The 18,507-nt window shown below is 40.4% G+C and overlaps 1 protein-coding gene across 1 annotated transcript in view; it reads left to right on the top strand.

Annotated features, from left to right (window-relative positions):
- Positions 1-18,507, top strand: part of SLX4IP (SLX4 interacting protein) — a 137,221-nt gene that overhangs the window by 57,176 nt on the left and 61,538 nt on the right. Inside the window, exons 3-4 of the mRNA XM_074949649.1 lie at positions 6,919-7,008; positions 13,123-13,246. Of these exons, the coding sequence (XP_074805750.1) occupies positions 6,919-7,008; positions 13,123-13,246 (214 nt within the window). The remainder of the gene's footprint in view (positions 1-6,918; positions 7,009-13,122; positions 13,247-18,507) is intronic.

The following is an 18,507-nucleotide window of genomic DNA, read 5'->3' as shown; positions in this document are numbered from 1 at the left end:
GTGCGCCAGGCATCTCTGTGCGCTGCCCCATCTGCAGGCGCCATCCCTGCAGCTCCGATTGGCTGTGCTTCCCAGCCAATGGGAGCTGCAGGGGCAGCGCTTGGGGCAGAGGCAGCGTGCGGAGCCCCCTGGTTGCCCCTTACCGTAGGAGCCAGAGGGGGGACATGCTGGCTGCTTCCCAGGAGGTGCAGAGGCTAGCAGAGAGCCTGGCAGTCCCGCTGTGTGGTGCAGCACCGCCAACCAGACAGTCAACAGCCCAGTCAGCGGTACTTACTGGAGCTGCCAGGATTCCTTTTCGACCGGGTGTTTGAAAACCAGACACCTGGTCACCCTGGTTCCTTTACAAAAAGCCAACAAAACTAAACAAACAAATAAATAAAATCCCTTACATCTTCTGACTTGAATACGATGATGATCATCCATCCATCGCTGAGATGCTCCAGGAAGCTTCAGGGAACTTTGCTGTGACTTCCAGCCCTACCAAAAGTCTCTTTTGATCCATCAGGGCCAGGAAATTCTAACAGCGGCCAGAAAGCTTCCCCAAATGCAGGTTAAAGACAGTGAAGCTCTGCAGGCCCAAATCCTCCTTCCACTGGAGGAGAGCTCAAGAGTTTCTTTTTGGCTTTATTATGCTTTTAGTGCAAACTGAGCTTATACCTTTGTTGCCCTACAGCTGATTATACATTGTGACATGCCTAACCACTACCAGCTTTTTGACCACCTGTGACATCATCAAGAGGTGATCATCAGGATCTAGTTCTTTGCTCCATACTTCTGACATCATCAGAGAGCGCAATAAAACTGTAACTAGCATTGTCTAGCCCTGGGAAATTGTACATTAAAAGGAAGCTGCACCCACTTGCTGAGCACAGCAGTTTGAAAGCTCACATGTTGAGAAGCACTTCTCACCACATCTAAATTGTGAAATGTATTTCAAAATGGTTTTAATTAAAATTCGTAAGTTGATCATGTTTTTGAAGTCCGCAGGCATCTTCTTGAGAAATGAAATCATCTGTGACGACAGCAGTACAAAAAAGCTAATCTGTTTCCATTCTTCTCTGATTTTGTTTTAACCAAAGATTACAGTGAATTAGTTTGCTGATTTTACCCCACAGAAAATTAGAGCTCTAAGGTATTGGCTGCCAGTGAATGACTGGTGGTGATAAAGCACTTTTGGACTGGCGAAACTGAACATAAAATCACCATTCCTCTCCTCCATTCACAAGATTATTTTCCTTGATGTTGCCTGTCTATTCAGGCTACTCGAAATGATGAATGTGCAAGGACAGGAACTAGAGTGTGTGCACCAGAAACAGGTTATGTGCACATTTGAATTGAGAAATAAACCCTACCGGTCTATTCTAATTTGTGTTCTGATTTTTGGAGTGTTGGATTTAATAGTCTTGCTTGTTTGCCAGGCTGTGCAGAGCCATTCATCTGAGCTTATCCCTGGCCAATGTTTTAGCAGGCTGTAGGCAAGCGACATTGCTTGACTGACAAATTCAGACCATATCCTGGTGGTTTCTATTCCGATTCTATTAAAAAAAACATTTTTATGCCCCCTCAAAAGAATCCATAACATGATCGATGTATTTTTTCAAGCTGCCTGAGCCCAGAAATTTTGTTATGAATTAATTAAATCTGTTGCTGGACTATGACACACTGGCAATACCCTGAGATAACTTTAAGCCCTTTGTTTAATCATTAAGTGATGAATGTTAATATATAAACAAAATGTTTCAGGCTGGGGAAAGTAAGGTTACATTGAAGTTCCTAAAATTAAGGCAGCGTAAAAATTGGATTGCTACCTATTTAGATATAACAAATAATCACTTTTCAGTAAAGTGTCTTTACTAGTAGTTTTGAAATGCCAATTTTAACGGTATTTTTCAATATGATATACAGTTTTAAATGTTATCAGAGTTTTAGATTACAGTATTGCCAATCCCAACCCTTGAAAAATCATGGATCAGGCTCCCCAAAGTTATGAGACTGGCTTAAAAATAATTTTTTTAAAAAATGATGTGTTCTTTTTATTTATCTTTGATTTTTGAGCATTTAGGGTTCACATTTTAAAGCTTTCCTATGCAACCATGAGGGCTATACACTTACTTTTTTTCCTGGAAAAAAGCTGAGATTCTCATGAAATCACATATTTATTTAGGCATAAGTTTTTGTGGGCTAAAACACACTTCATTAGATGCATGGAGTGAAAAATACAGTAAGCAGTATGTATATCACAGCACATGAAAAAACGGGAGTTGCCTTACCAAGTGGGGGGAGGAGGGATCAGTGCTAACGAGGCCAATTCAGTTAAGGTGCAAGTGGCCTATTCCCAACAGTTGGCAAGAAGAGGTGAATATCAAGAGAGGGAAAATTACTTTTGTAGTGCTAACGAGGCCAATGCAGTCAAGGTGGACGTTGCCCATTTTGTGATGTATATACGACTTACTGTATTTTTCACTCCATGCATCTGATGAAGTGGGTTTTAGCCCATGAAAACTTATGGCCAAATAAATTTGTTAATCTCTAAAGTGCCACAAGGACTCCTCATTGTTTTTGCTGATACTGACTAACATGGCTATCACTCTGAAACCTGTCATCGTGAAATCACATGACTCCAAGAGGTTGGGCTTTAAAGACCAAATATTGTGAGACTTGTAATGAAAATGTTAGAGTTAGCAACACTGATGTTGTGCTGAGCAATGTAAGTCCCAGGGTTTTTTCTTTAATGTCTTTGGATTGGAGTTTAGTCTGTACAGAGAGCTGTTTTCTCTACTGCTGCAGTGGCAGCAGCTATGTTGAGATGCCTTTCTGACAGATGCCTAGTGTAGACGCAAGGTATAAAGAAGCGTACACAAGGGCCATTCCTTCCATCGTAGGGCAGGGTCTGAGTGTTTGAAGAATTAGCATTCGTGAGATCCAGGACGCCCACTGCTCACATAGCATCTTGTATCTTGGTGATCCCTTTCTGCCTTGTGTCCTTTTATGAATTCATTCTAAATGTATGTGGCATCATTTGCCTCTTTAGTGTGATATATTCAAATGATTCCAGATGTGGCACTTAGGGGGAGGATTCCCCAAAGCTACTTTTTGGTTGCGGGTTGGAATTCTGTACTTTTCTGAGGGAGGCTTGTCTGTTTCGGCTATATATCTTAGATGTTTGACTACTTTCTTTTTAGTACATGTATGAAATACATTATAAACTTTTGGTCTGTTTTGTGATATTTTGAGATATTTGGCCCTGAGAATATAGTTCATCGCGCTTGATTGAAACAAATATTAAATTTTGTACATAGGCTTCACATGTATAGCAATAAGGCACTGAGATGGCTGTAAGGGTCAACATATCTTTAATTAAGTTATCAAATTGCTTCTCTGCGATTGGCAAATTGGACAACCTTCCCAGAAACAAACAAAAAACATTTGAAAAGCAAATCTGACCTCAGGCTTATGTCTTGCAGGCCTAAATATTTATATTTTCTATATTCAGTTCAAAATGGCTTAAGGTAACATTTAGCATTTACTAATCATTTTAAAATTAATCATAACTAATACCTTCAGTATGCCAGGTGTTTGAATGTGTGCAGTGTAATGGCTTTATATTACCTATATTATTATGTACTGTCTGTAACTTTGAAGTTTGCCAGTCAAATCAAAAGTTTGCTGGGACTAATGATTTACTTGAGATTTTTAGAGGTACTTTGTCATCAGTTGGAAAACTTGGAGAGGTTTGGTATTGCAGCCATCTGTTAATTCTTGGATCTCTGGAGGAAAGAGAAGGCCGCCTTTTGAAAAATAGATCAAAGCATTCTGTTCTTTCAGTGAGTGATACCTATACGTAACTTAGAAGCTTTGCAAACTGATTACACAATGCCTGTCTCATCTGGCAGAGTTTTGCATTCTACTTACTGGTACAATGTTGATCATACATTATTTTGTAATTGAGGTTAAGCCATTGTTGACTGCTTCTGGTCAGTAATTACTTCTCCAAAAGTACTTTGCATTTCAGATTAATAACGGGAGAAATGTCTGATTTACTTAATATAGCATTGCAATTGGTAAAAATCACTATAATGAAATCATGGTACTTTTTTTTAGATTTCTGCTCAACATATTTAGCACTCTTTCAGAGTAAGAGACAATCAAGTAGTGTACTTTCTGTAATACCTTGAACATTAGGTCTAGATGTGCCTTTCAGTCTCAAAGATCAAAAAAGTGCTTTATTTTATAATTTATCTATTTTGCTGTTACTAGGAATAATTGTTCCTACAACTGAAATGCTGGGGTTGAATATGCAGATGTTTAGCAGTGGAAAATCAACACCCTGCAATATTTAGGGACAGGAAGTGAAGCATAGAATATTCATTTGAAACTACAGGGGAATTTTAAGTGGCAGAATGTAAATATCCAAATTGGGATTTGGCTAGGACTCCAGGAATAATGTTTCCTATCTTTGTGAAAAATTCCAGAGTATTGTAATGACCATGTGCAATAGGTCTTTTATAAACAATGTTGCTTGGATATCATCGTGATAGACACCTTAGAAATGCCTGAGACAGTGAGGCAGACAGGCCACAGTACATCCTAACACCATGGGTCATTACTGTCTCATAGGGCAAACTATTACATACTGAGTTGGCATCTTTGCATTTTGCAACAAGTTACGTTTCTTATAGTCTCCTAGCCAGATATCGCTTTGATGTCACCCTGTGCAGCTTTCAGGATCTGACAAGATAACCACTCAAGGATTGCTTTACCCATGCACCCTGTTCTGCGCCAGTTGATGTAGGAGGGGTGGCAGTCTCCTCATTTTATCCCTGCTATTGATAAGGCAGTTTATTTTAAAAAAAAAAAAAAAAGCACAGAAACTTTGGGAATCTGTTTCCTACTCTTCCTACAAGAGTCTGATGATACAGTCATCTGTGGCAAGGACTGTGACTGTCTAGATTAAGGGTCTGGAACTCCTCCATGAACTGAGGCACTTTACAGGAAAAAGGATTTGCCATTCTTCAGTGGCAACAGCTAGCAGTGGAAACTGCAAGGCACAGTTTAAATTGTCGAAAGGGGCTTGTACTTCTTCACAGATTCTCCCAGGAAAAATGCAAAGAATGTAAAGGTGTCCTGATGGCCTGGATGCATCCAGACACTGGTATGGGTGTCCTAAGGTGTTGAAGGTAGGATGATGAGGACAAGTGTCCCATGCATCGAAATTGCACATAAGTGTGGCTGCCTTCATCTGGCTTTCAGAATGAGTAACAGGAGAGACTTCCGAACTTGCCATAAGATGAAGTGAATGACTTTGGAAAGAAAGTAGAGGCTAAGAAGAGAGAAGGTTTCCCCTGTGATCTGTGGTTCAGTTCTCTTGCTCCAATAAAGGGCAAGGGAAAAAGAGCTGTGAAGAAGCCAGTTTATATCCTTGAGATTGGTTTCTAAAGTGCCCCATATGAAAAGAGTTAGAGCTGTGCCTTCTCTTCTGAAGCCAAACGGTTCTAAGCCCCTTTTACAAAAGCAGTGAAAACCCTGGGGCTTTTTAAAGGTTCAAGAACCAGATTCAGTCTTGGTAGATATTTCTATTGGAGGGGAATTAAGGGCTTTCTACCCCCGTAGCCCGTGGATACCTCTCACACGTGACCAGTGAACATTATCTAATGGTGCTATTGAATTTGCTTTTTAATAAACTTTCCAAATTATTTCTCTCAAGAATGAAGTCAAGTTCAAATGTATTAGGAAGAGATGCTGCAGCCATTCCCAACCCACTTGGTAAAGAGTGCCAAACCAGAAAGAGCACACTTTCCCAGTTGCCTTTATAGCCGATTTGCACCATAAGAACAGCGTAAAGCAGCCAAACTGTACTGCTGAATTTGGCCCTTAACTTGCTGTTGACTTATTGGGTAAGAGAGCTGTTTTAGTGAGACTGATGCCATATGAAAGTCTTTTAAGTCCTAATGTTTTTGCACTTGAAAGGCTCCACTACACTCCTGCCTCATTTGCCTGGCCAGCACTGACTCGGAACACAGGGGAACCCAGCAGTGACAGTTGGGCCAAGTAATCTACCAGTGAAGATTCTTGGTTCATATGTCCAGTCTCTCTCACATCACCGTCTCATTCCAACCACTAGAATTAACTGTAAAGAAAGAATGGTGACTGGTTGAGCCTCTGATGTCACAATGGCCCCACACAAGAGTTATCTGAGTTGTTGCGATGACCCTGGTTGCAGCCTTTATAATCCTAACGATTAGATACAGTCATTAATAATATAACGTAATTTCTTCAAATATAGGCTAGACCAAAGATTCCAATTAATGTTAAATATATGGAACGTTTAAAGAGTGTATTATTCTGTTATTAAGATAATGTAGGACAAACAGAAGACTGATAAAGTTGCTAATTGTTTTTAAGGGACACATTTTAAAATTAATTTTAACCTCTAAAATAATTGTAATGTCTCCGAAAATTAATTCAATAGAGTAAGTGCTTCAAATTTGGGGAGGATATGCTGTCTTTTTCATACATAAAGTGAGGAGTCAACGTCTTAGTTATGTGCAAAATGCAACTCAGCCTTAAATGTGGATCTGTGACTAGCACATCCCCAAGGATCTGAGTGCTTATACTTGGTACATCTAACAAGTAGCAATATCTGTTATTTGGTATGTTATAATAAGCAACATGTTATTGTTTCTAGCAGTTTCCCATTATAAATATGTGGAATGCCTGTTAAAACTGGAAATTCCATACCTAAAAATGAAATGTTTCTTTAAAAAGGTAAAAAAAAAACCTCTCAGACTTTAATTGTGGCTACTGCATCTCTGACTCTGATCACTTGACTGTTTATTTCCTTGTCTGCTGGATGTGTGCCTCACAACAACAACTGCTACTTAACTTTTCTTTCTTTCCTTTGTATTTTTTTTTCTCCAGTGTGGGAACTTTGCTGTCCTAGTGGATTTTCATATTTTGCCTCAAGGCTCCAGTAGAGACTCCAGCTGGTTTTCAGATCATGAGAAGGAGGTACAACAAAATCACTTCTACTTCAAAAGCATGTAGCTGCAGGGAAAAAGTTGGATTGCATTGAACTGTTCAGATTTTCTTCTCAGTACTGTGATGTATCAGTATTGTGAGTTATACCTAACCCTGAACAACTCCTTTGGGACTACGAGGCCTGTGATGTGTGTTATCTCCCCTCAGGTCACTAAGTGACTGCTTTTAAATATTAAACTTTCTTCTGTGTGCTATTGTGACACTTCTCACTTGGATAATTTTTAGATTTATAAACATAATGTAAACACGTACTTGTAGTGAGTATGTGTGATTATCTTAAGCTAAGAAAATGATTAATAAAATGACGATTATGTAAGATGTATACTGTCCTTTCCTACAGTTCCTATCAAATGTCTTTTTATTAATTGTTTATTTTTTTCTTGCTCTCAGAAATATGAGTGTTGCAGCAAGAGTATAAAAAGTGCAAGAAACTGTTGTCTTGGTATGCAGGCTATAGTATCAGCAGATCTTTTATCTCTTGTAAAAAGAAAATCCAGCCTTATTCTTCAGAGGTCCATTAGAATTCCAAACAGGAAGTAGGTTTAGGACCATAGATGAAATGTTGCAAAATTACTGTAATATGCATCAGTGACCAAGGACATGAAGTTTGTACCTTTCATGACATTTTGTGTGATTTCTAGTAACAATTTACTGGATGAATTTTTTCTCCATTACAGGCTATTGTGGGAACTTGAGTCTCCTATTAAAATGAATGTGAGACATGTAAGTTGCCTCAAGTGCCTTTCCCGCAGTCTCTGTTACGGTACTTTTCAGCAGACTGCTTTCCTAATAATGACATAATTGACTTGTCATCACGGAACATCCCAATACTTCTCACAAAATATTTTGCTCCAGTAGTGTAAAATCAAAAGGCGTAATAGTTTGTTATTTAGCAGTATGATTTAGCAGAATATTTAGCAGTATGATTCAACTGATCCGTGCCTTAAAAACCAGAGAGAAGTTTATAGGAAAAGTCTTTAAAATTTGCTTCTGAGTAAATGAATCGTCAAAGCTTCTGTTTGTAACTGATTTTACTGTCCCAGTTTATCTGACTTCCCAATCTTTTAAAAAAGTATTTTGTGTGACTGCCAAAATATAAGATATGAATTTCAGGAAATTGGATTTAATAATGAGGCACAACAGGGCGTTTGATACTTGTCTGTGACCTCACACTTTGAGTAAAGCACAAGGGTCGAGTGTGTTCACCAGCTGAGAAATGTGATTATAATAGCTCAACAGTATATGCCTTAAAAGCCTTATTGAGATTTTGTGTTGATATCATAAGGTGGGAAGGGAAACAATTAATAAGAAACCATAGTCAAAATCATACACCATGTGGAAAAACTTGGTGCAGGGCCTGGGAGCTTTTCAATTTTCAACCCACACAGTTTTCTACTAATCACTTTATTTAAAGGAAGGGTAGGGCTTGCCTGCTAGCCTTTTCCGGACTCTGCAGAACCATGAATGGGGGAAGACCCTGTTGTATTAATTTAGATCAGAGGTCTCCAACCTATTTACACACAAGATCACTTTTTGAATTTAAGTGCAACCCAGGCTCTACCCCGCCTCTTCCCCAAGGCCCCACCCCACCCACTCAATTCCCCCCTCTCCGTCGCTTGCTCTCCCCCACCCTCACTCACTTTCACTAGGCTGGGGTAGAGGGTTGGGGTTTGGGAAGGGGTGCAGGCTCTGGGCTGGGGCTGAGGGGTTCAGATTGTGGGAGGGGGCTCCGAGCTGAGCCTGGGGCAGAGGATTGGGGTGCAGGAGGGGGGTGAGGGGTGCAAGCTCTGGGGGGGAGTTTGGGTCCAGGAGGGGGCTCCGGGCTGGGGCAGAGTGTTGGACTGCAGGAGGGGGTTAGGGTGCTGGCTCTAGGAGGGGGCTCAGGGCTGGGGCAGGGGCTTGGGGTGCAGGAGGGGGTTCAGGATGCAGGAGGGGGTATGGGGTGCTGGCTCCGGGAGGGGGCTCAGGGCTGGGGGTTGCAGTGTGGGCTTCCCTCAGGGGCACTTACCTTGGGCGGCTCCCAGGCAGCGGTGCAGCGGGGCTAAGGCAGGCTCCCTGCCTGCCCTGGCCCCAAGTAGGCACATCGGCACCTCCTCCCCATCACAAGCTGGGCCACCCTCCTCCCCCTGCCAGCCAGCAACATTCCACGTGGCCACACCACTCTCGGAAGGGGCCAACGCTCCCCTGCGGCCCCTGGGGGGAACACGTGGATCCGCTCACTGCCCCTCTCTGCAGGCACCACCCCCGTTCCCAGCCAATGGGAGCTGTGGGGGGGCGGTGCTTGCAGGCAGGAGCAGCGTGCGGAGACCCCTCCTGCCCCCGGGTCTGCAGGGGTGTGCTGGCTGCTTCCGGGAGTGGCGTGAGGCCGCGACAGGCAGGAAGCCTGCCTTAGCGGCAGCCCCACTACACCACTGCGGCCAGAGATCGCGATCAACTGGGAGAGTCTCCAGGATCAACCAGTCGATCGTGATTGACTGGTTGCTGACCACTGATTTAGGTGGAATAAAAGGCTCAAAAAGTTAAAGGTGTTAACCTGACCCTGCCACTGTCCAACATTCAACAGTGTTAAACAAGGTTTGGGGTTTGGTTTACAGACACCTCAGCCTGCCTAGTTCCATGGCAAATATATCATTAATAATCCTTTTTTTAACCTTTGATTAAAGATACAAGGGGGAAAAGAAAAGGTTAAAACATTTAAGCATTTGAAATGTAAAATATTAAATAAGGCGTTTATTTTAACAACATCCCTTATTCCCTTTCCCAGTCGCTGGAGAGAGTTTTTAGAAAGAAACCCCCTTTGTCTGGCAGTAAAGATGACTGTAACTGTCCTTTTGGGGAAAAGACAAGAAGGTAGCTGAGATGGGCTGGGGCTGTCATTTGTTTCCGTTGTTAAAGTCCAGTCCCATTTTCTAGAGGGCAAAACAAGACAAACACACACAAAACGGGAAAGAAAAGAATAGCAAAGATAGAAAAAGCAGCTTCTGTCTCTGTTGTTGACTCTCACTTGCAACCTCAGTGCTAGAAAAACACAGGCATAGCACACAGTCTTGTTGGCCACTCTGAGACCTGGAAAACTCATACCAACATCAGTCTGTTTAGGACATTGCTTTTAGCTGCCTCTCTGGTCACATACTTATAGCAGTGTTGCAAAATAAAGACAGTTTTGGCAGACAGTTTTAAGCCAGCCTCTTATTAGTCAGAAGAAAAAAAAGGAAGAGAGATAGGAGAGAGAAGAAATGAGATAGGGAAGGAAAAGAAGACATGGGTGCTGGGGGACAAAGGGTCACATCCTAGGTGGTGTTCGGGATTTAGAAGGCGCCAGTGGCAATGACGATGTCATCTGGCTCCCTCTGTCTCTTATCCAGTTTGGTTAGGGCATCTTTCAGGATTAGGATGAAATAGGTCCAGGGTCCCAGGAGATTGTGAGGGTGGCAGCCATGATGGTGAATCTTGCTACTTCCCCTTCTTTCAGTCAGCCAGCATCGCCAGTAGCCAGTCACTTTTTGAGGCCCCCAATAGGGAGCGATGGGAAGAATAGCCCATCCCCTCATTATTTTGTCCACTAATTACGCCTCATTTCTGAAACACCAATTTTTAGTTCATTAATTTCCAGTCCCACACTCTTCTTGTTTACAGGCATGATCTTTATACAGGCCTGGTGTTCAATCAGTAGGCATTTTTGTTTGGACTAATTCGGGGGGGGGATGTGTCTTCCTTTTACCTTTTCCCATCAACATTTATTGTTTATAGGTTATTGGGACCTCTTATGAACTTTCACTCACTTTTTACAGTTGTGCTCAGTTAGAGTAAATTTGTAGGCCCAGTTATCACAACAGCTCCTCTGTGCTCTAGGGTCTCTGTAGAACTATGAGATGTGCAGGCTACTACTCCCTGCCCCATAGCAACCCAAGTCTCTGATTGGTTCTCTGATTGCCCCGGGACCACAATCCAGTGAGCTGCTGACGGTTTGGGTTGGGACATTCTGGAAGGCTAATACTTAGGAAATTATGTATGAGTTTGCAGGGGAATGATACTGCATTCCTGGCCCTTTCCTTTTGTAGCTGCTCCTCCGTTGGCACCATGCTGCCTTGGTAGAAGGAGGAGAGAGACTGGTTGCTCCAGTATCTGCTTCTCTAACTGAGTCAGTGGAGAGCAGGATGGGAGCTCTAGTGTCCGTGCCTGGGCTGAGGGGAACCTCTAGTAAAAGACATATTTTCAGTTTGTAATCAGATACAAATTTTCTTCTTAACACAATCACACTTGGTGTCCAGTTTAGAGCCTTGAGGACCCCAGGTTGAACACCACTAACACAGAGGTTGTGTGTAGGGTATTCTTGGTGGTTGGGGAGGGAGAATGCTGCTGAATTGACTCAGTTGCCCTTCGTTTGATGAATTTGAGTAACTTCATCTGCTTTTCTGCCCTTCTCAACCTCTCCCCAGGGGTAATGGAGTAGAAGATCTGGTTTTATATTTTAACAACAATTTTGTATTCTGATGAGTTTGTTGCATTAGTTTCATTGCTATGCTATATGTGTGTAGCTATAATGCCTCATTTACAAGATCAGTTGAGTTCACAATTCCATTTTATAAGTGAAAAAGAGGGATATTAATTTTCTTTGATAAAAGCGCCAGTTTACATTTTTAAAAGGTATGCTTATGTTTATTTTGAGTTCTATTCCAGTAATCTCTTCATAAACACAACAGCTAAAAGAAATATTTTGAATATAAATGTAAGGAAGTTTATATTAATCTTTATTATTGCAAAAGGAACCAAATGCATCTGATGTTTCAGCTACTTCCTGGGGGGATTTTTAATTAAAAATATTTTTTTCGATCGGAGAATGTGCAATGAGGTTACTTTGATGAGGTAAACAGCAGAATAGATAGTAAGAACCCACACTTTGTGTGCACTGTCATTAAAATGAAAACTTCATTCTAACATTAAGGAGAAAATAGTGTGCATGGATCATTGATATACATATAGTACATTATTTTGAGACCTAATCATTTATACCTGTGTTTAGATCATCTGTTTTCATGTGTCTATGCTGCATATTTTCTAGATTAGTCATAGCTAACCCCTACATGTGAAGCAAAAGTCTTTAATTTAAAGAAGTACTCATTTCATTTTTCATCTGTCTGAACACTGAAAAATTTTAAATGTAAAATTATATCTCAGTGTCCAACAAAACATCAGTTCTTTGACAAGATACTGTGCAATGGAAAATGGGAATATTGAGAGAAAGGCCAAAACGAGTCCATATACAGTCAACTGAGAATTTGTTCAAAGTACTGTTGAGATGAAGTCTTTATTTTATTCAAGTGCTTCCTGTACCTAAGCTTTTGCTCAGGCGCTTTTGAATGGTATGTGTTTGTATGTATGTGGTATGTGTTTAAATAAGTTTTCAAGGTGTAATCAGTTAAATTTAGGAATAAATTCTAAGTAAATCAGTGAAACTAGTTTTCTGTTACCTACTCAACTTCTAGCCTTCCCTAAAGTATCTCCTGGAACTGAACCAAAATAGTTTGGTCTTGTTTACAAGGATCCTAGAAGAGAAATTAGGACATTACAAATTCCTGGGAGATTCTCCCTACCACACCTCCCTGTTATGATGAATTTTCTCATGGTAGATTCCATTTTAAAATGTATCATTTATTAACTTTGCCTGAATAAAATATTGTAATTTACTATTCAAAAGTATAAGTGATGTTACTTTTTGTGATATTAATGTCATGTTATGTTTATTTCATGTATCTAGTTAATGCGAATTTTCACAGTAAAATTGATTAGGGAAATTACTCAGCCATGCAATTTGTCATAATTGACCATAACCATAATACTGTAATTTAGTGATTTCTTCCTCTTTCATTTTTCAAGATGTATATCTAAAGAGTCTAATTCTTTTTCCAACCCTTGTTGCAGTTTTAATGTTAAAAACATTTATTTATACTTTCAATAGTCCTTAAAATATGACAATGCAAAATTGCATAGAATGGGTTTCTGCATACATTTTTGAGTGCTTTGATATTAATTTTTAAGGATGTATCGATTTAGACATAAATTTATAACTGATTTCTATTTCAGGAACTGTGCTTGCTGCTAAAAGACACTATTGATTCAAGAGTCAAGCACTACTTAGAAGCTCGTAAACACCGTGGCCAGTGGAAACACACGGAATGCACACAAGCCATTCCCTTGTTCCTAAAAGGTAGGGTCAAGTACAATAATTTTAAAGATTGTAAATAAAATTTTAAATGGTAGAAATTATTTTTATTATATTTTTGATTACTATAAATGACATAGTCCCTACCAGGAAATCCAGTGAGCCTAGTGTCTAACTTAAGTGATTTTACATTTAAAAATATATATATTGTTTTTCCTATATAAGAATATATATTCTTTATACGTAAAAGTTCTTAAGTGAGTGTCTCTCTCTCTCTCTCTCTCTCTCTGCATACACTCACATACATATACATGTTATATGATTTCATCTGACGCCAAAATTATAAAGCATAGAGATTTAAATCCTTTTTAAAAAATGTTCTGTATGACAAATAGGTATATTTCACCTGCCATGTTTTGTTGTGATTAGAATTGGTCGTCATTTAATCGGCGTGTAACCACAGCTTGGTAGCAGGGTTTGTTAAGTTGTGATCCTGTTTAGCTAATCGTATGCAGAAACACAACAAAATAGGAATGCCATTTATTTAAGCTGGATATTGTTGCTAGGTTTTATTGCAGGGGAACAAAAAGGTGAAGTTTTTAAAATAACTGTTTTTAGTATCTGAAAATACTTTTTATTCAAGTCTAAGTCTGTAGAACTGTTTTAGGGCATAAACTACTTGGTAGTTTCCCTTCCCTTTCTTGATTGCTTAATTATTTGCTCCATTATCTTTCCAGGTACTGAAGTTAAGCTGACTGGTTTGTAATTCCCCGGATTGTCCTTATTACCCTTTTTATAGACTGCTATTATATTTCCCTTTTCCTGTCCTCTGGAATCTCTCCCGTCTTAAATGACTTTTCAAATATAATCATTAATGACTGAGATATCTCCTCAGTCAGCTCTTGAGTATTCTAGGATGTATTTCATCAGGCCCTGGTAACTTGAAGACATCTAACTTGTCTAAGTAATTTTTAACTTGTTCTTTCCCAATTTTAGCCTCTGATCCTACCTCATTTTCACTGGCATTCACTATGTTAGATGTCCAGTCGCTACTAACCTTTTTGGTGAAATCTGGGGAAAAAAAGTCATTTAGCACTCCTGCCATTTTCACATTTTCTGTTACTATTTCCTCCCCCCCTGCCCATTGAATAATGGGCCAACCCTGTCCTTGGTCTTCCTCTTGCTTCTAATGTATTTGTAGAATGTTTTCTTGTTACCCTTTATGTCTCTAGCTACTTAAATCTAGTTTTGTGCCTTGGCCTTTCTAATTTTGTCCATACATGACTGTGTTATTTGTTTATATTCCTCCTTTGTCGTTTGACCTATTTTCCACTTTTTGTAGGACTATTTTTTGAGTTTCAGATCATTGAAGATCTCCTGGTTAAGCCAGGGTGGTCTCTTGCTGTACTTCCTATCTTTCCTACACAGTGGGATGGTTTGCTCTTATGCCCTTAATAATGTCTCTTTGAAAAACTGCCAACTCTCTTGAACTGTTTTTTCCCTTTGACTTGCTTCCTATGGGATCTTACCTACCAACTCCCTGAGTTTGCTAAAGTCTGCCTTCTTGAAATCCATTGTCTCTATTGTGCTGTTTTCCCTTCTACCATTCCTTAGAATCATGAATTCTACCATTTTGTGATCACTTTTCACCCAAGCTGCCCTCCACTTTCAAATTCCCAACCCGTTCCTCCCTATTTGCAGTACCAGTGCAATTACTGTTATGAATATTAATATGAACATATATTTTTATTAAGCACAGCAAAGATTAAACACAGTTTTAGTGGCTCATTAGGGCAGCAAATGATTGTAGAAGCCTTATAAAAATATGTTAGGAATACATGGGAACTAGCTTGCTATGACATGACTATTTTTTTCCCACAAGTACAAAATAGAATATGAGTAGAAAATGCCGGAGGCCAGTAAAGATTTTTTTAAAAGCCTTTCCTGCAAGTTGGGAACCTTAACTTATCCTCCTAAAAGAGTGAACTGTGCAATGTTTATAAAGCATGTGAACTTTTAGATCCTCTTATATTTCTGGTTTTGAGAAAACAAATGGAATTTTCTTATGAAAAAAGAAACGGATACCATTTAAAAAAAAAATCCTGCTAAGGAATGTCTTTTCCCACTTAGAAACATTTTTTATATATTTTTTTAAAAAGGTTAACTGCCTGAATAAAGTGTGTTTAAAAATAATTGTGTGAAAATAAATTTAATTGTTCTCAGATGTGCAGGCAGGTATCTTGTATAATTTGTTAATCTGAGAGTATATATGAAGCCTGAAAGGCTGACGCATTTGTGAGGTGTTAATATAAAGCAACCTTTTAATTAGAAAACTGACACACTGTTCCAGCCCTGGCAAACTGATCATCTATGTGTCTTGTCTACATTTCCCCTGATAACAAACACCCCAAAGGCAAATACATCAAAAGAAGTCATCAGTAACATGAATGACTCCATTCTAAACCTGGAGGCTCTGGATTTTGGATTAGCCAGAACTATCATCCCATTCACCTTGCTGGATTAATTGCCACTAAATTAATGATAGATGGAAAATAAATAAATGTAAAAAAAGAAAATTCCACAGGTTTGAACCATGGAAACTTGACTTGATGTTGAATGTCCTTACCAAGCCATCTTTTTACGTCCTTCTCTGCCTTAAACATTTGAGCTGGGAGCTCTGTATGTGGCGCCTCAATACCGCACTCTGAGAAAATGAAGTCCTTTGCTTAAGTCCAGCATTCATATGTTCTTCACTAAGCCAGTACACCTGGGAAAGAAACAAGGGCATGTGTGAATGTTCACGAGGGCAATCAGAACCCATCTCATAAGGAGAGCGCTATTCAGAAGATCCACAGCCCGGTAACTTTTACACTTTACCAGTTACCAGCACTTAAACAAGGCAATAAAAGCTTTAGTTAATAGATGATAAAAATATTGTATCTTTGGCTTCTTCAGAAAGGAACTGCAGCCCTTCAGAATAAGTCACTGCACACAAGATCCAGGAAATGAGTACTTCACAATCTGAACAGTCCTTAGTGTCATAACGACTGGTTTTGCACATTTCTCTGTATATTTTGTATTTCAGGGAAAGTTCATGTTGTGTTGTAATCAGGTTAATAGACGTTCCTAAACAGCTTCTGAAGCTGAAAAATGTTATAATTGGGGATTTCCCCAGAAGTGGGAGCCAAGCTACCTTTCTTTGATTGGCAGTCCGGACCTGCCTCTTAGGGCTACGGAGCAGAGGGGAATCCATTGTTAAAATGGCCACCTTGGATACTTCAAGGAGAAAATCATCAGCTAATATTATGGAGGTATATATTGCCTTCCCTTTTTGTGGCACATAAGTAAAATATCTATGCAAGTTACTTGTTAATTTACACAGCTCTTTCATTTACACCCACACAGTAGTGCGTGGTGGGTCGTATACCATCTCATTAGGAAATCTGTGGGTGTTACACACAAGAAGAGAAGAAAGAAAAATGGGACAGAGAATGGAAAAATGGGAGAAAGTAGCCAAAACAAGCAAGTTCTTCCTATTCTTCCTTCTGTTTGAACAATTTCTCTGCCCCTCCCAAATGGCCAGTGTAAATTATCTGCCAAAGTAAGCTTTAATTTAGTCTTTAGTCATTGGCTTCAGAGTAAACTCTCTATTTCCTGTGTTTGGTCTAACATCCAAAAGTGTTTGATTTTGGTTTATCTTATTTTTTAAGAGAAAAATGCAGTGTGATAGACTTACAAAGATAAAGTCCCTCCCCATTCCTCCCCCCCTCACCCACATCCAGTTTGCATGCCCAGAGATGTGCAAGATGGGCATTGAGCTCATAAACCTCACTAGCATGCCCACATCAGGAGTTTAGTGCATGCAAGTCAGCCACTCACAAAAATTGCATCTTGGAAAATTTGGCCCATTAAGAACGGGGCTTTCTATAAAAGTATAAGTGGAGTTATTATCTCTTAACTTCAGACCCAGCTTACATAATTTGTGAGGTATTATCACTGTGCTCCGCTTTTACCAATCACTGATGGGGGGGGGGGTCCCAGGGGAGCAGTAAGGGGTGGGGGGTCCTGGGTGGGGGGCAGTCAGGGGACAAGGAGAAGGGGGGGTTGGATGGGTCGGTGCTTCTCAGGGGGGCAGTCAGGGGGCAGGAAGTGGGAGGGGGCAGATAGGGGACCAGGGCCAGGCTGTTTAGAGAGGCACAGCCTTCCCTACCTGGCCCTCCATACAGTTTCATACCCCGATGTGGCCCTCAGGCCAAAAAGTTTTCCCACCTCTGAACTACAGGTTCAGCAGGTGCACAATGACAGTTGAATGTGCTTTTGGTAGATTGAAAGGGCGTTGATGTTGTTTACTCACCATATTGGATCTCGGTGTGAGAAATATTCCAATGGTTATAGCTGCCTGTTGTGTCCTGCATATTTCTGTAGAAAAGGCGGGGAAATTGCCGCAAGGGTGGAGGGCAGAGGTGGAGCGGCTTTCTGCTGAGTTTGAACATTCCAACTCAAGGGCTATCAGACAAGCTCAACAAGGAGCTCCATGGCTTAGGGAGGCTTTGAAAGAGCACTCTAACAACGAGCCACAGTGTGCTCAACCTGGCGCTGCAGTTTGGGGGCCTGTTAGGAACTGTGTGGTGCTTGCTGCACATCTGTGCATATATCACTGACAGTACACCTATAAATGTTGGGGTGCTTACTGTACATTTGTGACAATTACACTGTTTGGCACTGAGCCTGTGGGTTGTGAGTGTACAAGACCACTGCTTTCACTGTCATCAGGCATTATGCACCATATGTTGTAAACTAATAAAAATGAATCACTTTTAAAACAAAAGAGTTTTATTTGCTTACAAAAACAGCTCCAAAATAATCTCAGAAGAGCTTAAGTGAAATGCATTTTAACTTAAAACTATTGAGGAATCTTAATAAATAAACAAGAGGAGGGAACATTAATGTCCATTGTAGCTACACGTACATCAACTGTGGTTCCCACAGGTCAGTATATGGGAAGCTATTGTTGTTCAGGCTTTCCCCCAGTGTATAGTGGTAGGGGTAAGCGTGCAGGCCCAGAGGCCATGTTGAATGCTGGGGGAGAAGGGGTGGTGTAGGGAGGTACTGTGCAGCAGTTCTCCACAGACTGCAATGGGAGTCAAACTCAGGATTGTTGAATCTGGAGGTTCACAATTGTCTGCAGCAGCGGAGTTTGCTGATGGAGAAGTCCCATTATGTACTCTCATCTACCTCTCCTTTTCCTGTGCCTCTCTCCTCTCCATAGAATCCTAGGGTTAGAAGGGACCGCAAGGATCATCTAG

The sequence above is a fragment of the Natator depressus genome, chromosome 3 (assembly GCF_965152275.1).
Source record: "Natator depressus isolate rNatDep1 chromosome 3, rNatDep2.hap1, whole genome shotgun sequence".
NCBI lineage: Eukaryota > Metazoa > Chordata > Testudines > Cheloniidae > Natator > Natator depressus.
This window is presented reverse-complemented; position numbering and strand designations above follow the sequence as displayed.